The following is a 22,963-nucleotide window of genomic DNA, read 5'->3' on the forward strand; positions in this document are numbered from 1 at the left end:
GAGGTGTAAAGAGCCTTAGAAAAATACCCAGGATCACACAACTGGTAAGATCTTGGGTCTCTGCCTCTGTCTGTTTTGCATTTCTATAAAAGAATAGCTGAGACTGGGTAATTTATTAAAAAAAAAAAAAAAAAAAAAAGGTTAGGCCAGGCACAGTGGCTCACACCTATAATCCTAGCATTTTGGGAGGCCAAGGCGGGTGGATCACCTGAAGTCAGGAGTTCAAGACCAGCCTGGCCAACACAGTGAAACTCTGTCTCTACAAAAATACAAAAATTAGCTGGGCATGATGGTGGGTTCCTGTAATCCCAGCTACTTAGGAGGCTGAGTGGGGAGAATCACGTGAACCTGGGAGGCAGAGGTTGTAGTGAGCCGAGATCACGCCATTGCACTCCAGCTTGGACGACATAATGAAACTCCACCTAAAAACGATAAAAAATAAAAAAATAAAAAAAGTTTTATTTGACTCACAATTTTGATGGCTAGAAAGTCCAAGATTGGACATCTGCATTTGGTGAAGACCTCGTGAAGGGGAACTGGGATGTGCAGAGATCACATGGCAACAGAGGAAGCAACAAGCAACTTTCATGAGAACCAATAAAGAGAGAACTCACTCATCCCCAAGGGAGGGTATTAATCTCCTCATGAAGGATCAGAGCCAAGACCCAGACTCCTCCCCATTTAGGCTCCACCTCTAACACTGGGGATCAAATTTCAACATGAGGTTTGGAGGGGATAAGCATCTATATCCTAGCCGCATCTAACCTGTGTCTACCTGTCCATAAGCTCCAAGCTCATGATCACTATACCCTTCTGCTTGAATCATCTCCACTCTTTGCAGAGCCTAGAAATGTATCTCGTTTACATCTAAATCAAATTCCTCCAAATAATTTTTTTAAACATAACAATATCCCAGTCTCTCTGACAAGGTCATTTAGTTACTAAAGAAAAAAGTTGGACTCATAACTGTCCTTCCAAGGAAACAAGAGTCTCTTGGATAAATGCAAAGGTACTTCAAAGTCTAATAAGACCTATTTAAATCAAGAAATAGCTTGAAGAAATAATTGCTCTCCGATACAAAACTAACAATTCTCTGAATTTTATTATTATCTTTGAAGTGAGAAATAGCAAAACTGACCCTTAGGTCTATCCATTTATTAGAGAAAATATTATATTTTTTCAAAAAGAATAGCTCAAAATAGTATTATCAAGCTGCAAAGTCTCACATTCTTTTCTCCTTATTAATCATGTTTCTGACATTTTTAAGATTGCATCTCTAAGATGTAATGAAATCTTATTATTCTTCTAATATCTAGAAATTAATAATGTAGAGGAAGATATTAGATGTCCAGAGGAAGTTTTTACAGAGATACGCAGAATGCACAATGGAAAAAGGGAAATAGTCTCCTCTTTTAAACTTTATAAGCTTTTCAGTCAATAGAAGTTATCAAATTTAAATATCGTCATTGTTAGAAAGGAGGAGTTCTGAAAACTTTGGAATTGTCAATCTAATCGCCAGTTGGGCTTATTGGAGAAAAGTAAAACCTGAACATTTGTGAGGCAAAAATTACTCTATTTGTCCCAGAGAAGAAATGTGAACAAGTGGCATTCAAATCCCAGCTGTTATTCTGGACTTTATTGTGACTTTTGACAAGTTATCTACCTTTCAGGTGTCCATTTTCTAGTCTGTAAAAATCAGAGAAAATAACCACTACCTTGTGAGGTGTTACAGGTGTTAAATGAGATACATTAGTTTCTTTCTGTGGATGTGTGCAGGGAAGGGAGGGTGGGGGGTGGGGAGGGGGAAGAAATTAAGAAAAGAAAAGAAAAGAAAAGACACAGTAACAAGTCACCCACACCAAGATAGTAGAAAATCAACAAACTGTCAGAAAATTTGGCTTTGAACTTGAAACTCTGCCTCCATCTTGTTGTGTGACTCAAAGCAATTCTCTTAATTTTACCCTTGGAAAGAACACATTTCACTCTTGTCAAAAGGAGATGAAATTTTTGACTTCCCAGTTTGTTCTAATTTTGATGGTTCTTGTTTCAGGAAAGTAAAAATAATTCTTAAAATTTATTTAAAATGTTACATGTTTACTCACCCTGAAAACCAAAAAATGTACTTTTTAAGCATCCACATTTCCTGTCCTCTTTCTTTATTTGTATTGTCAAGTGAAGTTGTTCCAGCGAATGAGTCAGTTGAGATGGAAACATTTGTTTATCTGATGTAATGTGTCAGTGGTGTGCTTTTAAAGTGTTTCTAGTATGCGTTGACAGTAGGTAACGTCATTAAAAAATGCTCTGACAAAAATGCTAGCGGTAAATCACCGCTGCCCTTCCCCTTCTCCCCAGGCGCTGCAGTTTCATTTTGCCACCTTTCCTTTTCCTTAACAAAAGTGCTATCTGACATATATTTTATGTGTAGTTCCGTGAACTAAACTTCATTTTGTTTGGAGAATCTGGAAAGAATCTCACACTTTGTTTGAGGCTCTACACAAAAAACCACTGGATTGAAATTCCTGCGGGGGGCATTCTGGAAGGGTCTTTGGACCCTGCTCAAGAAGTCAGTCCCCAAGAGTGGAGTCTAATTCAGCAGAGAAGTCACGGACAGAAGAACCACACAGCAGGGCAGAGAGCCACAGAGCCCCATCAAACCGAAAATCAAAATGGAAGTGTTGTAGAGAGAGTCCAGATGTGTGGGAGATGAAGAGAGGGGCCACAGTAAAATAAGACTCTGGGATGAAGGTATGACCAGGACAAGGGCCAGGTATGACCAGGTAGAGGGCTATGTCATGAACCTGTTGTATCTGTTGGGATGGTTAATATTGTGTGTCAATTTGGCTAGGCTGTGGCACCCAGTTGTTTGGTCAAACAGTAATCTAGGTGTTGCTATAAAGGTATTTTTGTAGATGTGAAAAACATTTAAAGTCAGTTGACTTCAAGTGAAACAAATGACCCTCCATAATGTGGGTGGGCCTCATCCAATCAGTTGAGGGCCTTAACAGCAAAAACTGAAGTTTTCTAGAGAAGAAGGAATTCCTCCTCAAAGCTGGAACATAGTGATTCTGCCTGAGTTTTCAGCCTGCTGGTCTGTCCTGTGGATTTCAGATTCAAGACTGCAATATCAACTTTTTTTTACTGAACGTTCAGCTTGCTGGTCTGCTCTGTAGACTTTGGGCTTGCTAGCCTCCCCAGTCACATGAGCCAAATCCTTAAAATTTCTCTCCTCTCTCTTCTCTCTCTCTCGTTCTCTCTCTCTCTCTCTCTGTGTGTGTGTGGTGTGTGTGTGTGTGTGTGTGTGTGTGTGTGTGTGCATTCTCCTATTTGTTCAACTCCTCTTGGGAATTTTGAGTGATACACCTCTCGTCACTTTTCGTTTCCAGGGCAAGGCTTGGAAGACTGCTGGTCTGGAAAGTCATGCTTAAAGTTGCAAGAACCCAGCCAAACACTCCCCTCCTGGGGAAAATTGGAAATGGGTTTTCTTTTCTTCAACCAGCACATCTTCAGTACTTGTTACCTTCCAGGCAACATAGTAGGTACTAGGTTGGGTTCCCCCAGAAGCAGATGATAAAATAAGAATTTGACCACAAAGAGTATATTAGGTAGGGGTAATTCTAGGAAACACTGGTAAGAGAGTGGGGAAATGAGACAGGGAAGGGAAGGAAGACATAACAGCGCATGTTAACAAGAAGGGTATGGCTGTGGGCCACTGGATTCAGTGTCACTAGGACTTGTGAAAGACTGCATGGGAGCCTACAACTGTATGCCTGGAGTGTACTGAAAACCAAGGATGAAAATGGTGCATTCATTTTCTGGATGTTGCATTGTTAAAACCTTTTTATATTATAATAACCACAGGCATATTTTGGAATACATATATAGTCTCATAAATGTTTTAGATAAAGCATGAGAATACAAGGAAATTTTGAGATGAGAACTATTGTCTTAGTGCAGTCTTTGTCTTTTTTCTTCTCTCTTCTCCTTTGTATCAAACACTTAATTCAGTGTCCTGTTTAAAAGGATTCTCCTTGCTAAGACATCCCCTTTGTTCCAGGGTCCATGGTCTTGCTCTGTCCACTACGTGGAGTTTGTTTTAGGATTAAGTCTTGGTAACAGGCTTTTGGTCCCTGCCCTATTCCCATTTCTTGTTCATGGCATCTATAGTGGGCCTGTCAGTTATGCAGTAGAGCTCCTTGCTGTGCCTGCGTGTTGGCTCTGCTCCCAAATTACTGGGCCTCTTACATTTCCAGGCCTATAACTTGATCCCGATTCCCATCTGTGTCCATATGGACAACTTGCTAACTTCCATAATGGATGGAGACAGTCTTCAATTTGATCTCAAGGACCAATATTGCAGCTGTTCTACTCTTATTACATATGCTTGTCTTGTACATATTGCTAGGCCTTCAAGAAAACTAGAAGAACAAAAAAGATAAAAAAAGATGGCAAAAGGCATGTAAGTTTCGCAGGTGGCAATGGAGGAAAGCCCAAAATAAGAAAGAACCATGAAAAAGAAAACATTCTGGAGTAGAAATGTAAGAGAGAGAGAGAGAGAGAGAGAGAGAGAGAGAGAGAGAGAGAGAGAGAGAGACAGTGAGAGAGTGCACGTGCAATTATGTATATGTTAGGTGTAGTTTGGAGGAGCTGAGAAGAGAGCAGTGATCAGAGAATTGAGGAGAAAATAGGCCAAGTGAATCCTGCTCTACTGTTAGCTGAAACCTAGAGGAAGTGCCTAGAGAAACTAGAACATCACTTTTTATCTGTAATCCTCTGTTGCCCCAAGTTGTACAGATTGTATTAGAGAATAGACTATTTCTGATGTTCATTTCTTTTGTACAACTCAACAGAGGGGATAATCTCAAATTCCAGTAGAGTGACTCACAGATATAGGGAGGCCTTAGTTGAAAGCAATTTATGAGCAAGTTGCTTTCTTCACAAGTCATCAATTTGTCTTTTTTTACAATGACATTTGCAAATGTTCTGCTCCTGTCATGTAATCTGCTACTCTTATTTTGCAATGGGTCAACCTTATTTATGTTTACCTTTTAAAATGTCACCATGATACTAAGCAAATGCCACCTAGACAAGTACTATAATTTAGATTCTCAGTCTAAACCACACACAACCAACTCAGTGAATGGCAAGTAATCTGGATATTGTCTAACTCTCAAGCAGTCTATCTGTGGCCCAAATATCATTCACAGGGGTTCATATCCCAGCACCACTCTCACATGGAAGTCATTTTGGACATCATGGCAGAAGCAAGCAGACATTCTTCTACTCCTTCATCTCTCTCCCAGGATTGAGGATGAAACACCAGATCAACTCTTGCCCGATTCTCTTGTAACTAGGGGTGATCATGTGACAAATCTTCAGGCAGTAAGATATATGGGGAAGTCTTCCCAGGAGCTTCTTGGAAAAAATATTCTGTACTCAAACAGAAATGTATGCATAGTCATTGAGAACTTTTAAAATTTTTCTCCCTTCTTTCCTGCCTTTCTTTTATTTTTAATTTTACTTTAAGCTCCAGGATACCTGTGCAGAGTGTGCAGGTTTGTTACATAGGTATACATGTGCCATGGTGGTTTGCTGCACCTATCAACCCATCATCTAGGTTTTAAGTCCTGCATGCATTAGGTACTTGTCCTAATGCTCTCCCTTCTCTAACCCCCACCCCACAAAGGCCCCAATGTGTGTTGTTCCCCTCGCTGTGTCCATGTGTTCTCATTGTTCAACTCCCCCTTATGAGTAAGAACTTGCGGTGTTTGGTTTTCTGTTCCTGTGTTAGTTTGCTGAGAATGATGGCTTCCAACTTTATCTTCTTTCCTGCCTTTCAAGACAGAGGTAGGACAGATATTTGAAACTGCAGCAGCTAGCTGGAGACTGTGGCTATAAGCCAGGAAGGGAAAGTCAATAGGCTAAGGGTGGTAAAATGGAAAAAATGGAAAATGCTTAGAAACTTGACATTTCTGATACCCTGAACCAACCTTGGGACTCTCCTCCAGACTTGTTGGTAATAATAAAGATCTTATTATTTAAACCACAGTTAGGTTTTCTCCTGTAAGTTTTCCCTTTTGCATAGGGTCAACACGGTCCCTGAGATTACTCATGGAGCCAGTAGCCCAGTCCTCTCCATTCACATAAAATTGTCTGGGACCACAGGAATGGAAGATGGTAAAGTGGAGGAGGATCGCATAGTCTGATACCCAGTCTAGACTCAGAAACAAGGTATGACTGCCTTGGTAATGAGAGGTGGCAATCAGAAGCAGAAGGGGCTTTTTTTTTTTTTTCCCCCATGAAGGTCTTTGTGAACCTTGGGGTTTAAACACCTTTGGTGCTTTGTTAGCACCCAGAAAAGCACCCTGGACAGTGGCTTGAGGGCATCAGACATCACCAAGGCATGCAGAGCAGAAGATCATGAGCCAATTTCTTTTTAAGCACACATGTGTTACTTCCTGAGGACTCCTGGAAGTAATGTGAAGAGACTCTGAAGAGGGGCCTGGGGTCCTGTGCCAGCACATGGGGCTAAGTATCCAGTGACTGGTAATTGACATCAATATGACCTCATTTGTTCCCAGAGACAGTGAGGCCTGTGACATGTGTGATGCACACAACATGCATCATGATTTTTATTTATTCTAAGTTCCTGACAACATACAGTTGAATTTATTCTACAGACATGGCATGTTAAAAGCAGTCTCTTTCTAAAACAACAGTGGAAAGTATTTTTCACTGTAGATGGTACAGTTTATACAAGCCACCCTCATGTGAATAAAGTAAATATATGTTTCAGTATACCCTTGAGGGGTGCTTCAATTTTGAGTTAGGCTGGCAGGTTGTTTTCAACATGTTCCACAACCTTGCCATGTGATACCACTAGTTAGTGGTTTTCAAATGCATCCTCTGCCCTTCCCCAGTAAAATCTGGCACAGCATTATATGAAGAATAGGTCAAACCAAGCAGGTATGAGAAAGGCAGGGTTGGGACCAGAGTCCTACAAATGTTGGCCCAGAAGTACCTCTGTCCTAAATTTGAGAGAATTTTGAGATTTCCCTCTGCATCTATTTTAGTTTTGTCTCTGTTTATATAGTTTTAAGTACTCAGATAAAATTTCACCCCCTCTTGCTATTCATCTGTTAGTCACTCTGAAATGTCAGAAATAGAGGGTTTTCCCATTCTCTGCCCACCTTGGGTACAGTAAGGATTTTCTGTTTTTAAAAATTTATTTATTATACTTCAAGTTCTGGGATACATGTGCAGAACATGGTAGGTTTGTTACATAGGTATACATGTACCATGGTGGTTTGCTGCACCCATCAACCTGTCATCTAGGTTTTAAGCCCCGCATACATTAGGTATTTGTCCTAATCCTCTCCCTCCCCTTGCCCCTGCACCCGCTAACAGGCCCTGGTGTGTGATGTTCTGTTCCCTGTGTCCATGTGTTCTCATGGTTTGACTCCCATTTATGAGTGAGAACATGCAGTGTTTGGTTTTCTGTTCCTGTGTTAGTTTGCTGAGAATGATATGATAGTTTCCAGCTTTATCCATGTCCCTGCAAAGGCCATGAACTCATTCTTTTTTATGGCTGCATAGTATTCCATGGTGTATACGTGCCACCAGATTTTCAAGGCCAAGTTCCGCCTTGTGGGATGGAGATGGTAATCTGTACCTTCAGTTTCTTGTGAGACAATGACTTTAAAGTAATAAAATTTCCAGACACACAGGCGGGAGATTGAAGTAGTCTATCTACCATTATAACTCTTTGTATAGCAGTCACATCATTCCTTTGGGACTGAAATTCCTTGCGAGAAAGGACCATTTCTTACTCATCTTTGTATTCCTTGCCGTTTCTTGCCTAGAGCAGGTGTTCTGAAAAGTTTTGCTAAATCGAATTGGAAATAGAGAACAGAGGGCATTCTGTAATTAAATTATACTCTGACACATCTGCTTCTATGTATGTAAAAAACAATTTAAAAATATTAGGATTAAGGGTTTTTGTTTTTTTTTTTTTTTTTTGCTTGGACATGCTTTCAGAATCAAATCCAAACTTTGTAATTGTTGCTTTAAGCTTATAATTGTTCTTTTCTTTAACAAAATTATTTAAGTCTCCATCTGTGCAAGGAATTGTTCTGGGCACTTTCACGTATGTTGCAATGTTTATTTAGTTACTTTCCATTCCCTTGTCAATAGTACTGGGCATTAGTTTTATTTAATTATCACTGTTTCAATATTTAATTTATTAATATATATTAAGAGTCTAATACTTGTAACATTTGTTCCTCATACTATCGCCTTAGTTGGGTATTTTATACTCTTGATACAGAGAAGACAATGAAACTCTGACTGGGAAAGAGACTCAAGCAATTCCCAGGGTACATACTAGGAAGGAAGCCAGAATGTTTTATGACTCTAGGCACTATTTACGCCTTTTCTTCTGCTCCGGAGCTTCATCTTTCCCTTCAATGCTCTACTAATCTTTTCAGTTGAAGCATCTTTATCTCTTTGGCAACTAATCACTCCACTTCTTTCAATCTCAAAGGAACTGTTATGGTAGTGCCCTCTCTCCTCTCTCTGTCTCTCTCTCTCTCTCTGTTCAAAGTGAGATTTGTGGTGGGAATTCATGGATGGGTGGAGTGTTGAGATGGAAGGACTATAAAGAGTTGACAATATCTACTTATCTGCAGCTTTGAGAAATTCTGAGTTGTGAGAGAATGCTTTGTAGAGAAACTGCATTTTAGAGAGTCTGTTATTAATTGCCTTTAAATGCTTTGTTTCTTTTCTGCCTGCCATTTTCTAAACTTGGTTTGATAAACCAACTTTACCAAGTGAGTTATTTAGAATTTGTACTTATCATCCCAGTATTCTGGATGGTGGTGTTATAAATGTCAGAGTGTTGTGCATAGAGGCTCGGGTCCAGTCCCTTTGAATTCGTATTATTTCCTGCTTTAGTCCTTTGCTATTCAGAATGCAGTCTTTGGACCATCGGTATCACAATCTCTCGGAACTTGTCAGAAATGCAGTTTACCAGTTCTCACCAGAGACCTATTGAATTAGAACCTGCATTTAATTGAACGAGATCGCTTTTGTTTCTAGTCAGTCTAGAGTAGCTTTTGCAGCAATCTCGGTCTGTTTTCTTAAAATCCTACTTTTGCTTTGCTTACAATATGCATATACACATTTGAACTTAATTCTGATTATTTTTGTGAGGTTATTCTAATGTGTGTATTATTCACTAGGCCTTTTTTGGGGGTAGGGGAGGTGCAGTTGGCCTTTGGGGATGTCATTCAATAATTTAAATCAGTTACTTTTAGTTCTGCTAAAAATCTTTTGTGCATTTCCTTGAAGGCAAGAACCATATTTTATTAAACCTTTGTGCCCACACAGTCCCTTTTATGTAAACGTTCTATAAGTTGAAAGCTGAATGAATTATGAAAAATGCTTGAATGAATGAATATATGGAAAAGGATGAACCTAGATGGTAAATTCCTTGAAGACTGGGACAATGTCTTATTCATCCTTGAATTCCTAATGCTTTGCAGAAAACCTACCAATAATGCCTGTTGATTAATTTGTAGTTGTTAGATGAGACTAGATTGTCTACTTATTCCTGGTATAAGACTCTAGAGAATACAAACGAGAGAAAATGAAGTAAAATGGAGTGCTATGTACAGTGCTAGGCACCTTCACGATTTTTACCTCAGCTAATCACAACATCCTGCAAACTGGGTGTTATTTTACAGAGGCGGAAACTGTAACACGTTCACGCAGCTCGTGTCAGAGTCTAACAATTCTTGGTTGTAATTCGCAGTATCATTGCGTGCCACAGTCCTGTTTGTGCAGAAATTGAGAGGTGGAAGAGAATGATCCTTTATATATAAAATGCACAATTCTCCGTGTCCCCCTTGTGCATCAGAGGCGCTGTGGCTCCGAAGGAATGAGCTTTCCTGCCTTTCAACATAGACAAGGCAGGAACAATGGTGTGAAAAGCGTCCTCCCCGCCCAGGTCTTTTTCCGCAGGCGGAACGCAGATGCTGGGGCCTTCAGGCGCTGAGGGGACCAGAGAGGGACGGACACACGGCTCGGCAGTTGCCTGGTAACGCCCGCTGGAGGAGTCCCAGTGTAATAAGGTCCCGGAGAAGTGTCACTGGCCTTGGGTGGGACCCGGTAGCCCGTTCGCTCCGCGCCGGCGGCCTGTCCCCGCGGCTTGGCGGGCTAGGGCAGGGGAAATGTTGCAGGAGGAGTCGGACCTCTCTCTCATTATTGCCCAGATAGTCCAAAAGCTCAAGGGCTCCAATTTGTACTCTCAGCTGGAACGGCAGGCCTGGGTAAGTGAAGCCGAGTGGGAAGGGATGGAGACGGGCGGGGCCGCGGCGATGTCTCTTCTTCACCCTCCTCACCCAAGCCAGAGCTCGCTTCTGACCTCTCCAGCTCCGCTCTGGTGCTCAAAAAACAAACAGACAAAAAAACAAAAACAAAACAAAACAAACAAAAAAACCCCCACCTCCCTGTCCGGTGCAAGCTCTGCTGCCTCAGCCCCAGGCATGGTTAATAGATTTATAAAGGAGGGTGGGGCGCATCACACCTTTTTTCAGACCAGAGAAACGCTTGGTTTACCAACTCATTTATCTGTTCTTGTAGTCATTTACAGGGTCTATTTTTTTAAGCTGCTGGACTCACTGAAGGTAGCTTGGACCACGCCTTCCCTCACTTTTTTCCGTCCTGTGGGTGGACTTGGGTCCCCAGGTACCTTTCTGCTTTGTGGTCAATGTATCACTTTCTTGCACTTTACCCTCCCTGCAATGATTCCTCGTCTTCCGTCCACCACCTAGCATTTTTTGGATATTTTATAACACGCTAGGCACTGAGGATGCACAGATTGATCGAGATCTTTGCCTTTTTTGTGACTCACATGAATGAAATCATACAGTTTGTACATTTTGTGCCTGCTTTCTGGCATTTAACACAATGCTTTTGAGATTCATCCCTTTTGTTGTATTCAGTAGTTCTGTTCCTTTTTATTGCTGAGTAATATTTCAGTGAATGTACAATGGTTTGTTTATCCATCATTGTGTGAAGGGCATTTGGATTGCGTTCTGGTTTTAGAGATTATAAGTGAAGCTGATATATACATTCTAGTGTACGATTTTGCTTGGATATTTGTTTCTTTTTTTCTTGGATAAATACCTAGGGTTGGAATTGCTGAGTTGTATGGTAAGTGTAATGTTTAATTCTATGAGAAACGGTCACACTTTTCCAAAGTGGCTGTATCATTTTCCATTCCCACTAGCAGTTCTGAGAGTTCCAGTTGTTTTGCGTCCTTGATAGCACTTGATGTTGCCAGTCTTTTATTTATTTTTATTAGTTATACTTCTCTAGAAGTGTAATAGTATCTTATTGTAGCTTTTATTGCATTTCCTTAATGACTAATTATGCTAAGCATTTTCTCATGTGCTTATGTATTTTTTGGTGAGGTACTCTGTTCAAATCTTCTGCCCATTAAAAAAAAAATCACGTTGTTTGTCTTCTTATTGTTCAGTTGTAAGGATTCTTTCTTTATGAAGAATCTTATGAAGACAGTCTTGCTCTGTCGCCTGGGCTGGAGTGCAGTGGAGCGATCTCCGCTCACTGCAAGCTCCGCCTCCCGAGTTTACGCCATTCTCCTGCCTCAGCCTCCCGAGTAGCTGGGACTACAGGCGCCCGCCACCTCGCCCGGCTAGTTTTTTGTATTTTTTAGTAGAGACGGGGTTTCACCGTGTTAGCCAGGATGATCTCGATCTGCTGACCTCGTGATCCGCCCGTCTCGGCCTCCCAAAGTGCTGGGATTACAGGCTTGAGCCACTGCGCCCGGCGAGTCTTTATTAGATATGCGTCTTGCAAATATTTCCTCCCAGTCTGTGGATTTTTTTTTTTTTTTTGGAGACGGAGTCTCCCTCTGTCACCCAGGCTGGAGTGGTATTTCTTGGCTCACTGCAACCTCTGCCTCCCAGGTTCAAGTGATCTTCCCGCCTCTGCCTCCTGAATAGCTGGGGTTACAGGCATCCACCACCACGCCCAGCTAATTTTTTGTATTTTCAGTAGAGACAGGGTTTCACCATGTTGGCCAGGCTGGTCTCGAACTCCTGATCTCAAGTGATCTGCCTGACTCTGGCTCCCAAAGTGCTGGGATTACAGAAGTGAGCCACTGCGCCCTGCCCAGTCTGTGGATTATCTTTTCATTTTCTTAACTTGGTCTTTGAAAGGGAAAAATGCTTAATTTTGGTGACATAAATTTTTATCAGTTGTTTTATGATTTGTGCTTTTTGTTCCCTACCTAAAAATGTTTGTCTAACTCAAGGTCTTAAAAAAGTTTCTACTGTTTGTTTGTTCTAGAAGTTTTATAGTTTTAGCTTCTACATTTAGGTCTGTGATTCATTTTGAGTTAGTTATTGTATATGGTGCAAGATAAGCCTTTTTTGTTTTGTTTTTTTTTTTTGCATATGGATATCCAGTATTTCCATTACTGATGTGTTGAAAAACCTATCCTAAGCATACACAGGTAGAAAGTGCTGGAGTCAGAATTGCACAGCGAGGAGTAGTACCTCAACCAATGAGGGCAAATCAACTGAAACAAGAGGACCAATTAATGAATTGCTTGGGAGGGAGGGATCAAGGCTATCAGGGAGATCTTTCTGGGAAGATTATTGTTTAAAGTTGTGAAGGAGCAGGGCAGGGACAGGACCGGAGGTAGAGGAGAACATTGCCTACAGCCCTTGTCCTGCGCCCAGAGGCTGAAGGGGTGGCGATCAATTTGGAGGGATTAGAGCAGTGCTTGTAGGGTACAGAGGAGGAATGAAGACTGAAGAGTTAAGTGGTTGTTATCCAAAAGGGACAGGTCTGCTAATTTCTTTGGCACCTTTGTCGAAAATCAATTACACACACACACACACACACACACACACACACACACACACACACACACACAATTTCTGGCTCTCTATTTTGTTCCATAGATCTATTTGTTCATCATACAATACCACACTATCTTGCTTTTTGTAACTTTATAGTAAGCTTTGAGATCAAAGTCCTCCAAATTTGTTCCTTTTTTTCCCAAAATTATTTTGGCTATTCTAGGTCCTTTGCTTTGCTATATAAATTTTAGAATCTGCTTACAAATTACTACAAAAATTGTTGGAAATTGGATTGGGATTATGTTGAATCTGTAGATCAATTTGGGGAGAATCGAGATTTTAGCAATATTAAATTTCCTGGCCCATGGACATGGTTTGTCTTTTCATTTATTAATATTGTTTTTATTTTCTCTTGTCAGTGTTTTGTAGTTTCAGCACAGAAATATTGCACACTCTTTGTTAAGATTTTTCCCTTAAGTATTTCATGGTTTTTGCTGCTATTATAAATGGTGACTTAAGGTTTAATTGTTTATTATTAACATACAGAAATGCAATTGATATTGATCTATTTACCATGTATCCTGAGAACCTGCTAAACTTATGTATTGGTTATAGTACCCTTTCTTAGATTACTTAAGATTTTCCAGGTACATGTATCATAATGCACTAAAGACAATTTTACTTTTTCCTTTCCAATCTGTGTGCCTTTTATTTCTTTTTCTTGACTTACTGTACTGGATAATGCCTCCAGTGCAATGTTTTGCAGATGCTTTTTTTTTTTTTTTCAGGTTGAGGAAGCTCTATTCTGTCCCTAGTTTTCTGAGAGTTTTATCATAAATGGATGTTGAACTTTGTTAAATAGTTTTTTTTTTATATCTGTTGATATGTTCATATTATTTTTCCTGCTCATGTTGATAGGATGAGTAATACTGATTGGCTTTGAATGTTGCACCAATTTTGTATTCCTGAGATACATTCCACTTGGTTATGATGCATTATCCTTTTTATATATTTCTTGACTCAATTTGCTAACATTTTGCTGAAGATTTTGTAACTGTATTTGTTAAAGATACTGGTTTGTGGCCGGGCACAGTGGCTCATGCCTGTAATCCCAGCACTTTGGGAGGCCAAGGTGGGCAGATGCTTGAGCTCATGAGTTTGAGACCAGCCTGGGCAACATAGCAAAACCGTATCTCTAAAAAAATACAAAAATTAGCCAGCGTGGCAATGCACACCTGTAGTCCCAGCTACTTGAGAGGTTGAGTTGGGAGGATGGCTTGAACCTGGGTGGCAGAGGTTGCAGTGAGCAGATCGCACCACTGCACTCCAGCCTGGGTGATAGAGCCAGACTTTGTCTCAAAGAAAAAAAAAAAAAAGATATTTCTTTGTAGTTTTTTTTTTCTCTTGTAACACTTTGTCTGCTTGTCTGCTTTTGATACCAGATAATGATGATCTTATAAAATGAGTTGGGAAGTGTTCCTTATTTTCTGAAAGAATTTGTATAGAATTAATATTATTTTCTCCTTAAATATGTGGTAGAGTTCCCAGCAAAGTCACTGGTGCCTAGAATTTTCTTTATGGACACATTTTTAATTAAAAAAATTCAATTAAAAGTATATGCAGGCCATTCAGGTTATCTATTTCTTCTTCTGTAAGCTTTTGTAGTTTTTATGTTTCAAGAAGTTGCTGCACTTAATCTATTTTAACAAATTTACTTGTATAAAATTGTTTATGTGATCCCCTTATATTCCTTTTAGTATCTGTAGGATTTGTAGTGATAACCCCTCTTTCATTCCTTATATTGTAATATGTGTTCTTTTTTTTTTTTTGAGATGGAATCTCACTCTGTCACCCAGGGTGGAGTGCAGTGGTGTGAGATTGACTCACTGCAAGCTCCACCTCCTGGGTTCATGCCATTCTCCTGCCTGAGCCTCCTGAGTAGGTGGGACTACAGGCACCTGCCACCATGCCCAGCTAATTTTTTGTATTTTTAGTAGAGACAGGGTTTCACTGTGTTAGCCAGGATGGTCTTGATCTCCTGATCTCCTTGATCTGCCTGCCTTGGCCTCCCAAAGTGCTGGGATTACAGGCATGAGCCACCACGCCTGGCCATGTGTTCTTTTTTCCCTAATTAATCTGGCTAGAGATTTATCAATTATGTTAATACTTTCAAAGAAGCAGCTCTTGGTTTGTTTTTCTGTTTTCAGTTGCTCTGATTTTTTTCCTTTATTATTTTTTTCTGCTTGCTTTCCATTTAATTTGCATGTTTTAAGCTATGTAGATGAAATTTAGATTTTTGATTTGAGATCGTTATTCTCTTCTAATTAATGCTGTAAATTTCTTTCTGTGTACTGGTTTATCTGTGTCTGTAAATTAGGATATAGTCTATTGCCATTTTCACCCAATTAAAAATTTTAAAAAATTCTCTTGTGATTTTATGGGTTCTAATAACCCATGGGTTTTTTTTTATAAAAAAGATACTGGGTTGTTTACCAGTATCTTTCTTTGATTTCTAGTTTAATTGTTATGGTCAAGAATAAAGTATGTATGATTTTAGCTCTTTTAAACTTACTTACTTTTATGATCCAGAATATGTTTTATCTTATTTGTTTCGTATGTACTTGAAAAGCATGCTTCTTCTGCTGTTTCTGTTCCGTAATTTTCTATTAGGTCTAGTAGACAATTTTGTTTCAGTATTCTATATCCTTACTGAGTGTAGGGGCTTCAGTCAATATAGACAAGGATCAAGCTGGGTTTGGGTTTTGTTATTCTTGTCATTACCTTCACTATATCATAGGCTTCAGATTCCTTTAAAACTAGTGGTAGTTAGGAGGCTGAGGCCGGCAAATCACTTAAGGTCAGGAGTTTGAGACCAGCCTGGCCAACATGATGAAAACCTGTCTCTACTAAAAATACAAAAATTAGCCAGGGGTGGTGGTGCAATGCCTGTAATCCCAGCTACTTGGGGAGCTGAGGCAGAAGAATTGCTTGAACCCGGGAGGTAGAGGTTGCAGTGAGCTGAGATCGTTCCACTGCCCTCCAGCCCAGGGGACAGAGTGAGACTGTATCTCAAAAAAACAAACAACAACAACAGCAACAACAAGAAAACCCAGTAGTAGACTGCTGTTACTTTGTGCTTGGCATAGGTCTTCGGGTACTACAGAGTTTTTCTCATTGTTTCTGCTACATCCTTGACTTTCTTCAGTCTCTTCTTGCCTGTTCCTCAGGGGGAGATCTCTCTCTGTGCTCTTGTCCCCAGCAGAAGTCTGTTGTTTGTTATTCAGTCCTGGGCTCAAGGCAGGTGCAGAAGTCGTTTGTTCTTCTGACTCAGTCCATGTGCTTTATCCTTGCATATGGAGCTTTCCCAGCTTTGGCATGCTCCATCCCCTTATCCCTTTGGCAGCCCAGTTCTGCCTTGTATCTGTGGAAAGTATTGAGTGAAAGACCCATACCTGCTCTGCCCTAGTGCTAGTTTACCTCTGCTTTGTACTGTTGTAGGATCCTAGGCCCAAGAGAGTTTTCTTATTTTCCTGTGAGGTTGAGGGTTTTTGTATCTATCCCACCCCCAGAAGCAATGAATTACTGCCTTGTCTTCAGAATGGGAGGGTTACTGAACCTTCTCCCATGTTTTTAGTCCTTCGCTTCAGATGAGAGGAGAGTTTGGCCAAGGTAGCAGAGTTTTATGCTTGTCCTGCAGTGGCAGCCTATCTCTTTTTGCACACCTGTGCCACAGAAGAGTGCTCTTTGTAGCCTTCTGCTCTCAATCTTTTGTATGGGCACCTGGCCTAAACCCATGGAAAAGAGTATGCAAATATGTGTGAATTCCCCTTGCATTTTGGGTTCCCAGTTATTCCAGACTGACACACTAGCCCACATCTTGTCTATAATAGTTAACACTTTAGTTCATTTCTTCTTACTCTCTTGTATGGTAGCTTCCTTTTCCTTCTGTGCTCTACCAAAGGTGAAGTAGTTTGGAATCCCATTTGTCCTTGAAGGAGCTTGTTACTCCTTGGAATTTAATTCACTTGGTTGTCTTATAGCTTCAGTTTCCTGATGGGTTCAAAATGTATGATTTTTGAATATTGTACTTTTTTCTTATTATTAGGCTGCGGGTGACACTCTTTTGTAGTAGCTTTCTACGGTGGAGCTAACAGAACTCCAAGAAATAGTGTATAAAGAATGATATACTGTCATGAGAACGATTGGCATGTAATTTTCCTTTCTTGTAACCATCTTTGTCAAGTTTTATGTCAAGGTTATGCTGGCCTCATAAAATGAGTAGGGAAGTGTTGCCTCCCTTTTAGAATTTCTACTTGCCATAAGAGTGTTATGAGATTTGTTATTTTTTAAATGTTTGGAAGAATTCTTCAACGAAGCCTATGTCTGGAGTTTTCTATTTGAGAATATTTTTAAATTAATAGACTTTACATTTACAGAAAAATTGAGCAGAAAATACAGTTTCCATTTATCTCTCTCCTTTGCACAGTTCTTATCTATTATTAACAAATCTTGCATTAGTGTGATACATTTGTTTCAGTTGAACGAATATTGATACATTATTATTAACTAAAGTCCATGGTTTACCTTAAGGTTCACGGTTCACTCTTTGTCTTGCAGGTCTTTTTTTTTTTTTTTTTTTTTTTTTTTTTTTTTTTTTTTTTTTGTGAGATGGTGTCTTGCTATGTTTGTCTCACTAGGCTGGTCTCAAGCTCCTGAGCTCAGGGGATCCTTCTAACTCAGTCTCCTAAGTAGCTGGAATTCCAGGTGTTCACCACTCTACATGGTTACTATGGGTTTTGACAAATACATGATGTCCTGTATTTATGTATTCACAATTCCAGTATCATACAGAATAGTTTCACTGTTCTAAAAATCTCCTGTGGCTTACCTGGTCATTACTCCCTTCCCCCTGAGACTCTGGCAACCACTTTTTACTGTCTCTATAGTTTGGCTTTTAAGAATGTCATATAGTTGGAATTCTATGGTATGTAGTTATTTTACTGGCATCTTTCACTTAGCAATGTTCATTTAGTGTTCCTCCCTGTCTTTTTGTGGCTTGATAGCTGATTTTTTTTTCTCTTTAGTAATATTTTATTGTATGGATGTACCACAGTTTGTTTATGCATTCATCTATTGGTAGACATCTTGGTTGCATACAAATTTTAGTACTTATGAATAAAACTGCTATAGTGAGCTGAGATCACGCCACTGTGGAACAGGAATTAAAAGAAATTAAAGAATGTGTAAGTAGAAACTCAGTTATATGTAAGAAAACCCAATTCCCCCCAAGAAAGACAAAGAGCTGGAGTCCTTTAAAAATTAACTGCCCGTTTTTCTGTGACTAGTGAGCCTTATCTCTCCCTTTCTTGGGTGTTGTAAAGACCCTGTTTCTCTAGCTGTGCAGCTGCAAGGTCACTATACAGATAAACTCAAGCTGTAAAATATGTTTTTCCTTGAAAAGTAAGAAATGATGTAGTGCATGTCTCAATTAATTGAATAACTGTCTTTGTTTCTTGGTTCTGTTATATGCTTCCACCTGCACAGATCTTCCCCTACCCCATGAAATGCTTAAAAGGTAACTTAACTCTTTGTTCAGGGCTCAGTCCTTTGGCTGTTAATCCGACTGGGCTGGTGCACCTAAATAATAAATATCCTCCTCAACCCCTCGGTCTCTCTGATTCCCTAAAAAATCCTGCTACAACTGCACTCCAGCCTGGCGAAAGAGCGAGACTCTGTCTCAAAACAAAACAAAACAAAACAACAACAACAAAGAAAACCTGGTATAAACCTTCATGTGTAGGTTTTTGTGTGGACATAAATTTTCAGCTATGTTAGGTAAATACCAAAGAGTGAAACTGATAGATTGTGTGGTAAGAGAGTGGTTAACCATCGGAAACTGACAACCTGTCTTCCAATGAGGCTGTGCCATTTTGCATTCCCATCAGCAAGAAATGAGAGTGCTGGTTGCTCCACATCCTCCCCAGCATTTGGTGCTATCACTGTTTTGGATTTTAGCCATCTTAATGTTTGTTGTGATATCTTATTATTTTAATTTGCAATTCCCTAATGACATATGATATTAAGTATCCTTTTATGTTTATTTGCCGTCTATGTGTCTTCTTTGGTTAGGTGTCTATTCAGATCTTTTGTCCATTTTTTAATTGGCTTGTTTTCTTATCATTGAGTTTTAAGAATTTTTTTTATGTTTGGGTATAGTTGTTTGCAAATATTTTCTTCCAATCTGTGGCTAGTCTTTTTATTTTCTTCAATATCTTTTTAAGAGCAGAAATTTTAAATGTTAATAAAGTCCAGTTGATCAATTGTTTTCTTTTATGGATTGTGCATTTGGTATTGTGTCTAGAAATTAATAGCTAAACCCTAAGGTCATCTAGATTTTTTCCTATGTTATCTTCTAGACATCTTATATTTCTATGTGTTACATTTAGGTCTATGCTTCATTTGGAGTTAATTTTTGTGAAAGGTCTAAGTCTGTTTCTAGATTCCATTTCTTGTCCCCCACTCCCACCACCCACCCTCTTTCTCTTCCTCCCTTCTCCTTTGCATGTGGATGTTCCAATACCATTTCCTGAAAAGACTGTCTGTCTTTCATCCTTGAATTGCCTTTATTCCTTTGTCAAAAATGAGTTGGTGATGTTTATGTGAACCTATTTTTAGGTCTCTATTCTGTTCTATTGATCTTTGTGTCTGTTTTTTCACCAATACCACACTGGCTTGATTGCATACCTTTATAAGTCTGGAAGTTGGTGGTGTGAATTCTCCAACTTTGTTGTACTTCAGTATTGTATTAGCAAGATTTTTAATACAGATTTATTTATTTTTAATTTTTTAAATTTTTTTTGAGAGAGAGTCTCACTTTGTTGCCCAAGCTGGAGTGCAGTGGTATGATCTCAGTTCACTGCAATCTCCCTCTCCTGGGTTCAAGCGATTCTCCTGCCTCAGTCTCCTGAGTAGCTGGGATTACAGGCGCGTGCTACCACGCCTGGCTAATTTTTGTGTTTTTAGTAGATACGGGGTTGCCATGTTGGCCAGGCTGGTCTCAAACTCCTGGCCTCATATGACCCATCTGCCTTGGCCTCCCATAGTGCTGGGATTATAGGCATGAGCCACCATGCCCGGCTCATACAGATTTCATTTTGATAGATACAGAAGTATTTGGATTTTCTATGCTTCTATCGTTTGTTCTGATAGGTTGCATTTTTCAAGGAATTCGTTTTTATTTAAATTGTATAAATTATTGGCCTAAAGTTGTTTATAGTAAACCTCTATTTCTTTTTAATATCTGAAAAAAATCTGTTACCATTTCTGATAATGGTAACTTGTGTGTGTGTATGTGTGTGTGTGTTTGAACAATTTTGCTAGAGGTTTATTAATTTTATTAGTCTCATCAATGAACCAGTTTTTGGGTTTACTAATTTTCTCTTAATTTCAGATCAGTTCTTTATTATTAATTTCCTCCTGTTTTTTTTTTGAGATTGATTTGCTGTTCTTTTTCTAGTTTCTTAAAATGGAAGCTTGTGCCATACATGAAGTCTTTCCTCTTTTATAAAACATGCATGCAAGGTTATAATTTTTCTTCTGAGCACTGCTTTGATGGCATTCTACAGTCCTAATGAGTCATATTTTTATTATTCTTTTGTTTACAATGTTTTCTAATATCTTCTAAAATTTTTCTAATATTTAACTCAAGGGCTGTTTTGAAGTATATTGCTTAATTTCCAAGCAATTGAGATACTTTAAAAAATATTTTTGTTATTGATTTCTAGGCTGAAGCTTGCTTTGCTAATTTGCTTGATTTGCTAAGGCTTGCTTTATAGCCCAGAATATAGTCAGTTTTGCTGAATGTTCCATGTGACCTCATAAAGAATGTTTATATTGCCATTGTTGGGTTAGATTACCTATATATGTCACTGAGGCCTAGTTGGAAATTATGCTGTTCAGCTCTTCTATAATCTTATTGAATTTTTTTGTTTGTTTCATCAGCTACTAAAATAAATATGTTAAAATCTCCCACCATGATTGTGTATTAGTCTGTTTCTCCTTTTAATTCTTTCCGATTTTTGCTTATGTATTTAAAGGCTATTTTTAGTGGTTATATGTGGACTGATTTTATGATATTTTCCTGTTGGTTTAACTTCTGAATCATTATGAAGTATCTTTCTTTATCTCTGGTGAGGCTCTTGCCTTAAAGTCTGTTTTGTATGGTGTTATTATAGCTGTATCAGGTTTCTTTTGGTTAGCAGTTGCATGGTATGACTTTTTCTGTCCTTTCATTTTCACCTTCTTTGTGACTGTATTTAACGTATATCTTGTAAAGACATCATATAGTTTTCTTAAAAATCCAGACTGGGGGCGGGGGCGGAGCAAGATGGCTGAATAGGAACAGCTCCAGTCTCCAGCTCCCAGCTGCGAGTGACACAGAAGACGGGTGATTTCTGCATTTTCAACTGAGGTACTGACAATCGGTGCTGGTCAGCTGCTGCAGCCCGACCAGCGAGAGCTAAGCAGGGCGAGGCATCGCCTCACCTGGGAAGCGCAAGGGGGAAGGAAATCCCTTTTCCTAGCCAGGGGAACTGAGACACACAACACCTGGAAAATCGGGTAACTCACACCCCAATACTGCGCTTTACCAGGGGTCTTAGCAAACGGGCACACCAGGAGATTATATCCCACACCTGGCCGGGAGGGTCCCACGCCCATGGAGCCTCCCTCATTGCTAGCACAGCAGTCGGCGATCTAAGGGCAAGGCAGCAGCCAGGCTGGGGGAGGGGTGCCTGCCATTGCTGAGGCTTAGGTAGGTAAACAAAGGCACTGGGAAGCTCGAACTGGGTGGAGCTCACAGCAACTCAAGGAGGCCTGCCTGTCTCTGTAGACTCCACCTCTGGGGACAGGGCACAGCTAAACAACAACAACAACAACAACAAAGCAGCAGAAACCTCTGCAGACACAAACGACTCTGTCTGACAGCTTTGAAGAGAGCAGTGGATCTCCCAACATGGAGGTTGAGATCTGAGAACGGACAGACTGCCTACTCAAGTGGGTCCCTGACCCCTGAGTAGCCTAACTGGGAGACATCCCCCACTGGGGCAGACTGACACCCCACACCTCACATGGTAGAGTACACCCCTGAGAGGAAGCTTCTAAAGCAAGAATCAGACAGGTACACTCGCTGTTCAGCAATATTCTATCTTCTGCAGCCTCTGCTGCTGATACCCAGGCAAACAGGGTCTGGAGTGGACCTCAAGCAATCTCCAACAGACCTACAGCTGAGGGTCCTGACTGTTAGAAGGAAAACTAACAAACAGGAAGGACACCCACACCAAAACCCCATCAGTACGTCACCATCATCAAAGACCAGAGGCAGATAAAACCACAGACAGGGAAAAAGCAGGGCAGAAAAGCTGGAAATTCAAAAAATAAGAGCGCATCTCCCCCTGCAAAGGAATGCAGCTCATCGCCAGCAATGGATCAAAGCTGGATGGAGAATGACTGACGAGATGAGAGAAGAAGGGTTCAGTCCATCAAACTTCTCAGAGCTAAAGGAGGAATTACGTACCCAGCGCAAAGAAACTAAAAATCTTGAAAAAAGAGTGGAAGAATTGATAACTAGAATAATTAATGCAGAGAAGGCCATAAACGAACTGACAGAGATGAAAACCATGACACGAGAAATACGTGACAAATGCACAAGCTTCAGTAACCGACTCGATCAACTGGAAGAAAGAGTATCAGCAATTGAGGATCAAATGAATGAAATGAAGCGAGAAGAGAAATCTAAAGAAAAAAGAGGAAAAAAAATGAACAAAGCCTGCAAGAAGTATGGGATTATGTAAAAAGACCAAATCTACGTCTGATTGGGGTGCCTGAAAGTGAGGGGGAAAATGGAACCAAGTTGGAAAACACTCTTCAGGATATCATCCAGGAGAACTTCCCCAACCGAGCAGGGCAGGCCAACATTCAAATTCAGGAAATACAGAGAACGCTACAAAGATACTCCTTGAGAAGAGCAACTCCAAGACACATAATTGCCAGATTCACCAAAGTTGAAATGAAGGAAA

The 22,963-nt window shown here is 40.0% G+C and overlaps 1 protein-coding gene across 2 annotated transcripts in view; it reads left to right on the plus strand.

The window, feature by feature from the left end:
• Positions 1-10,097: 10,097 nt before the first annotated feature.
• The window catches only part of TBC1D19 (TBC1 domain family member 19), a 174,860-nt gene continuing 161,994 nt past the window's right edge, over positions 10,098-22,963 (plus strand). Inside the window, exon 1 of one of the 2 annotated variants that reach the window (XM_010368898.2) lies at positions 10,098-10,325. In XM_010368898.2, coding sequence (XP_010367200.1) covers positions 10,227-10,325 — 99 coding nt within the window. In that variant the 5' untranslated portion in view covers positions 10,098-10,226. The remainder of the gene's footprint in view (positions 10,326-22,963) is intronic. The other variant, XM_030925828.1, reaches the window with a different exon arrangement.

This window comes from Rhinopithecus roxellana, chromosome 2, assembly GCF_007565055.1.
Source record: "Rhinopithecus roxellana isolate Shanxi Qingling chromosome 2, ASM756505v1, whole genome shotgun sequence".
Lineage (NCBI taxonomy): Eukaryota > Metazoa > Chordata > Mammalia > Primates > Cercopithecidae > Rhinopithecus > Rhinopithecus roxellana.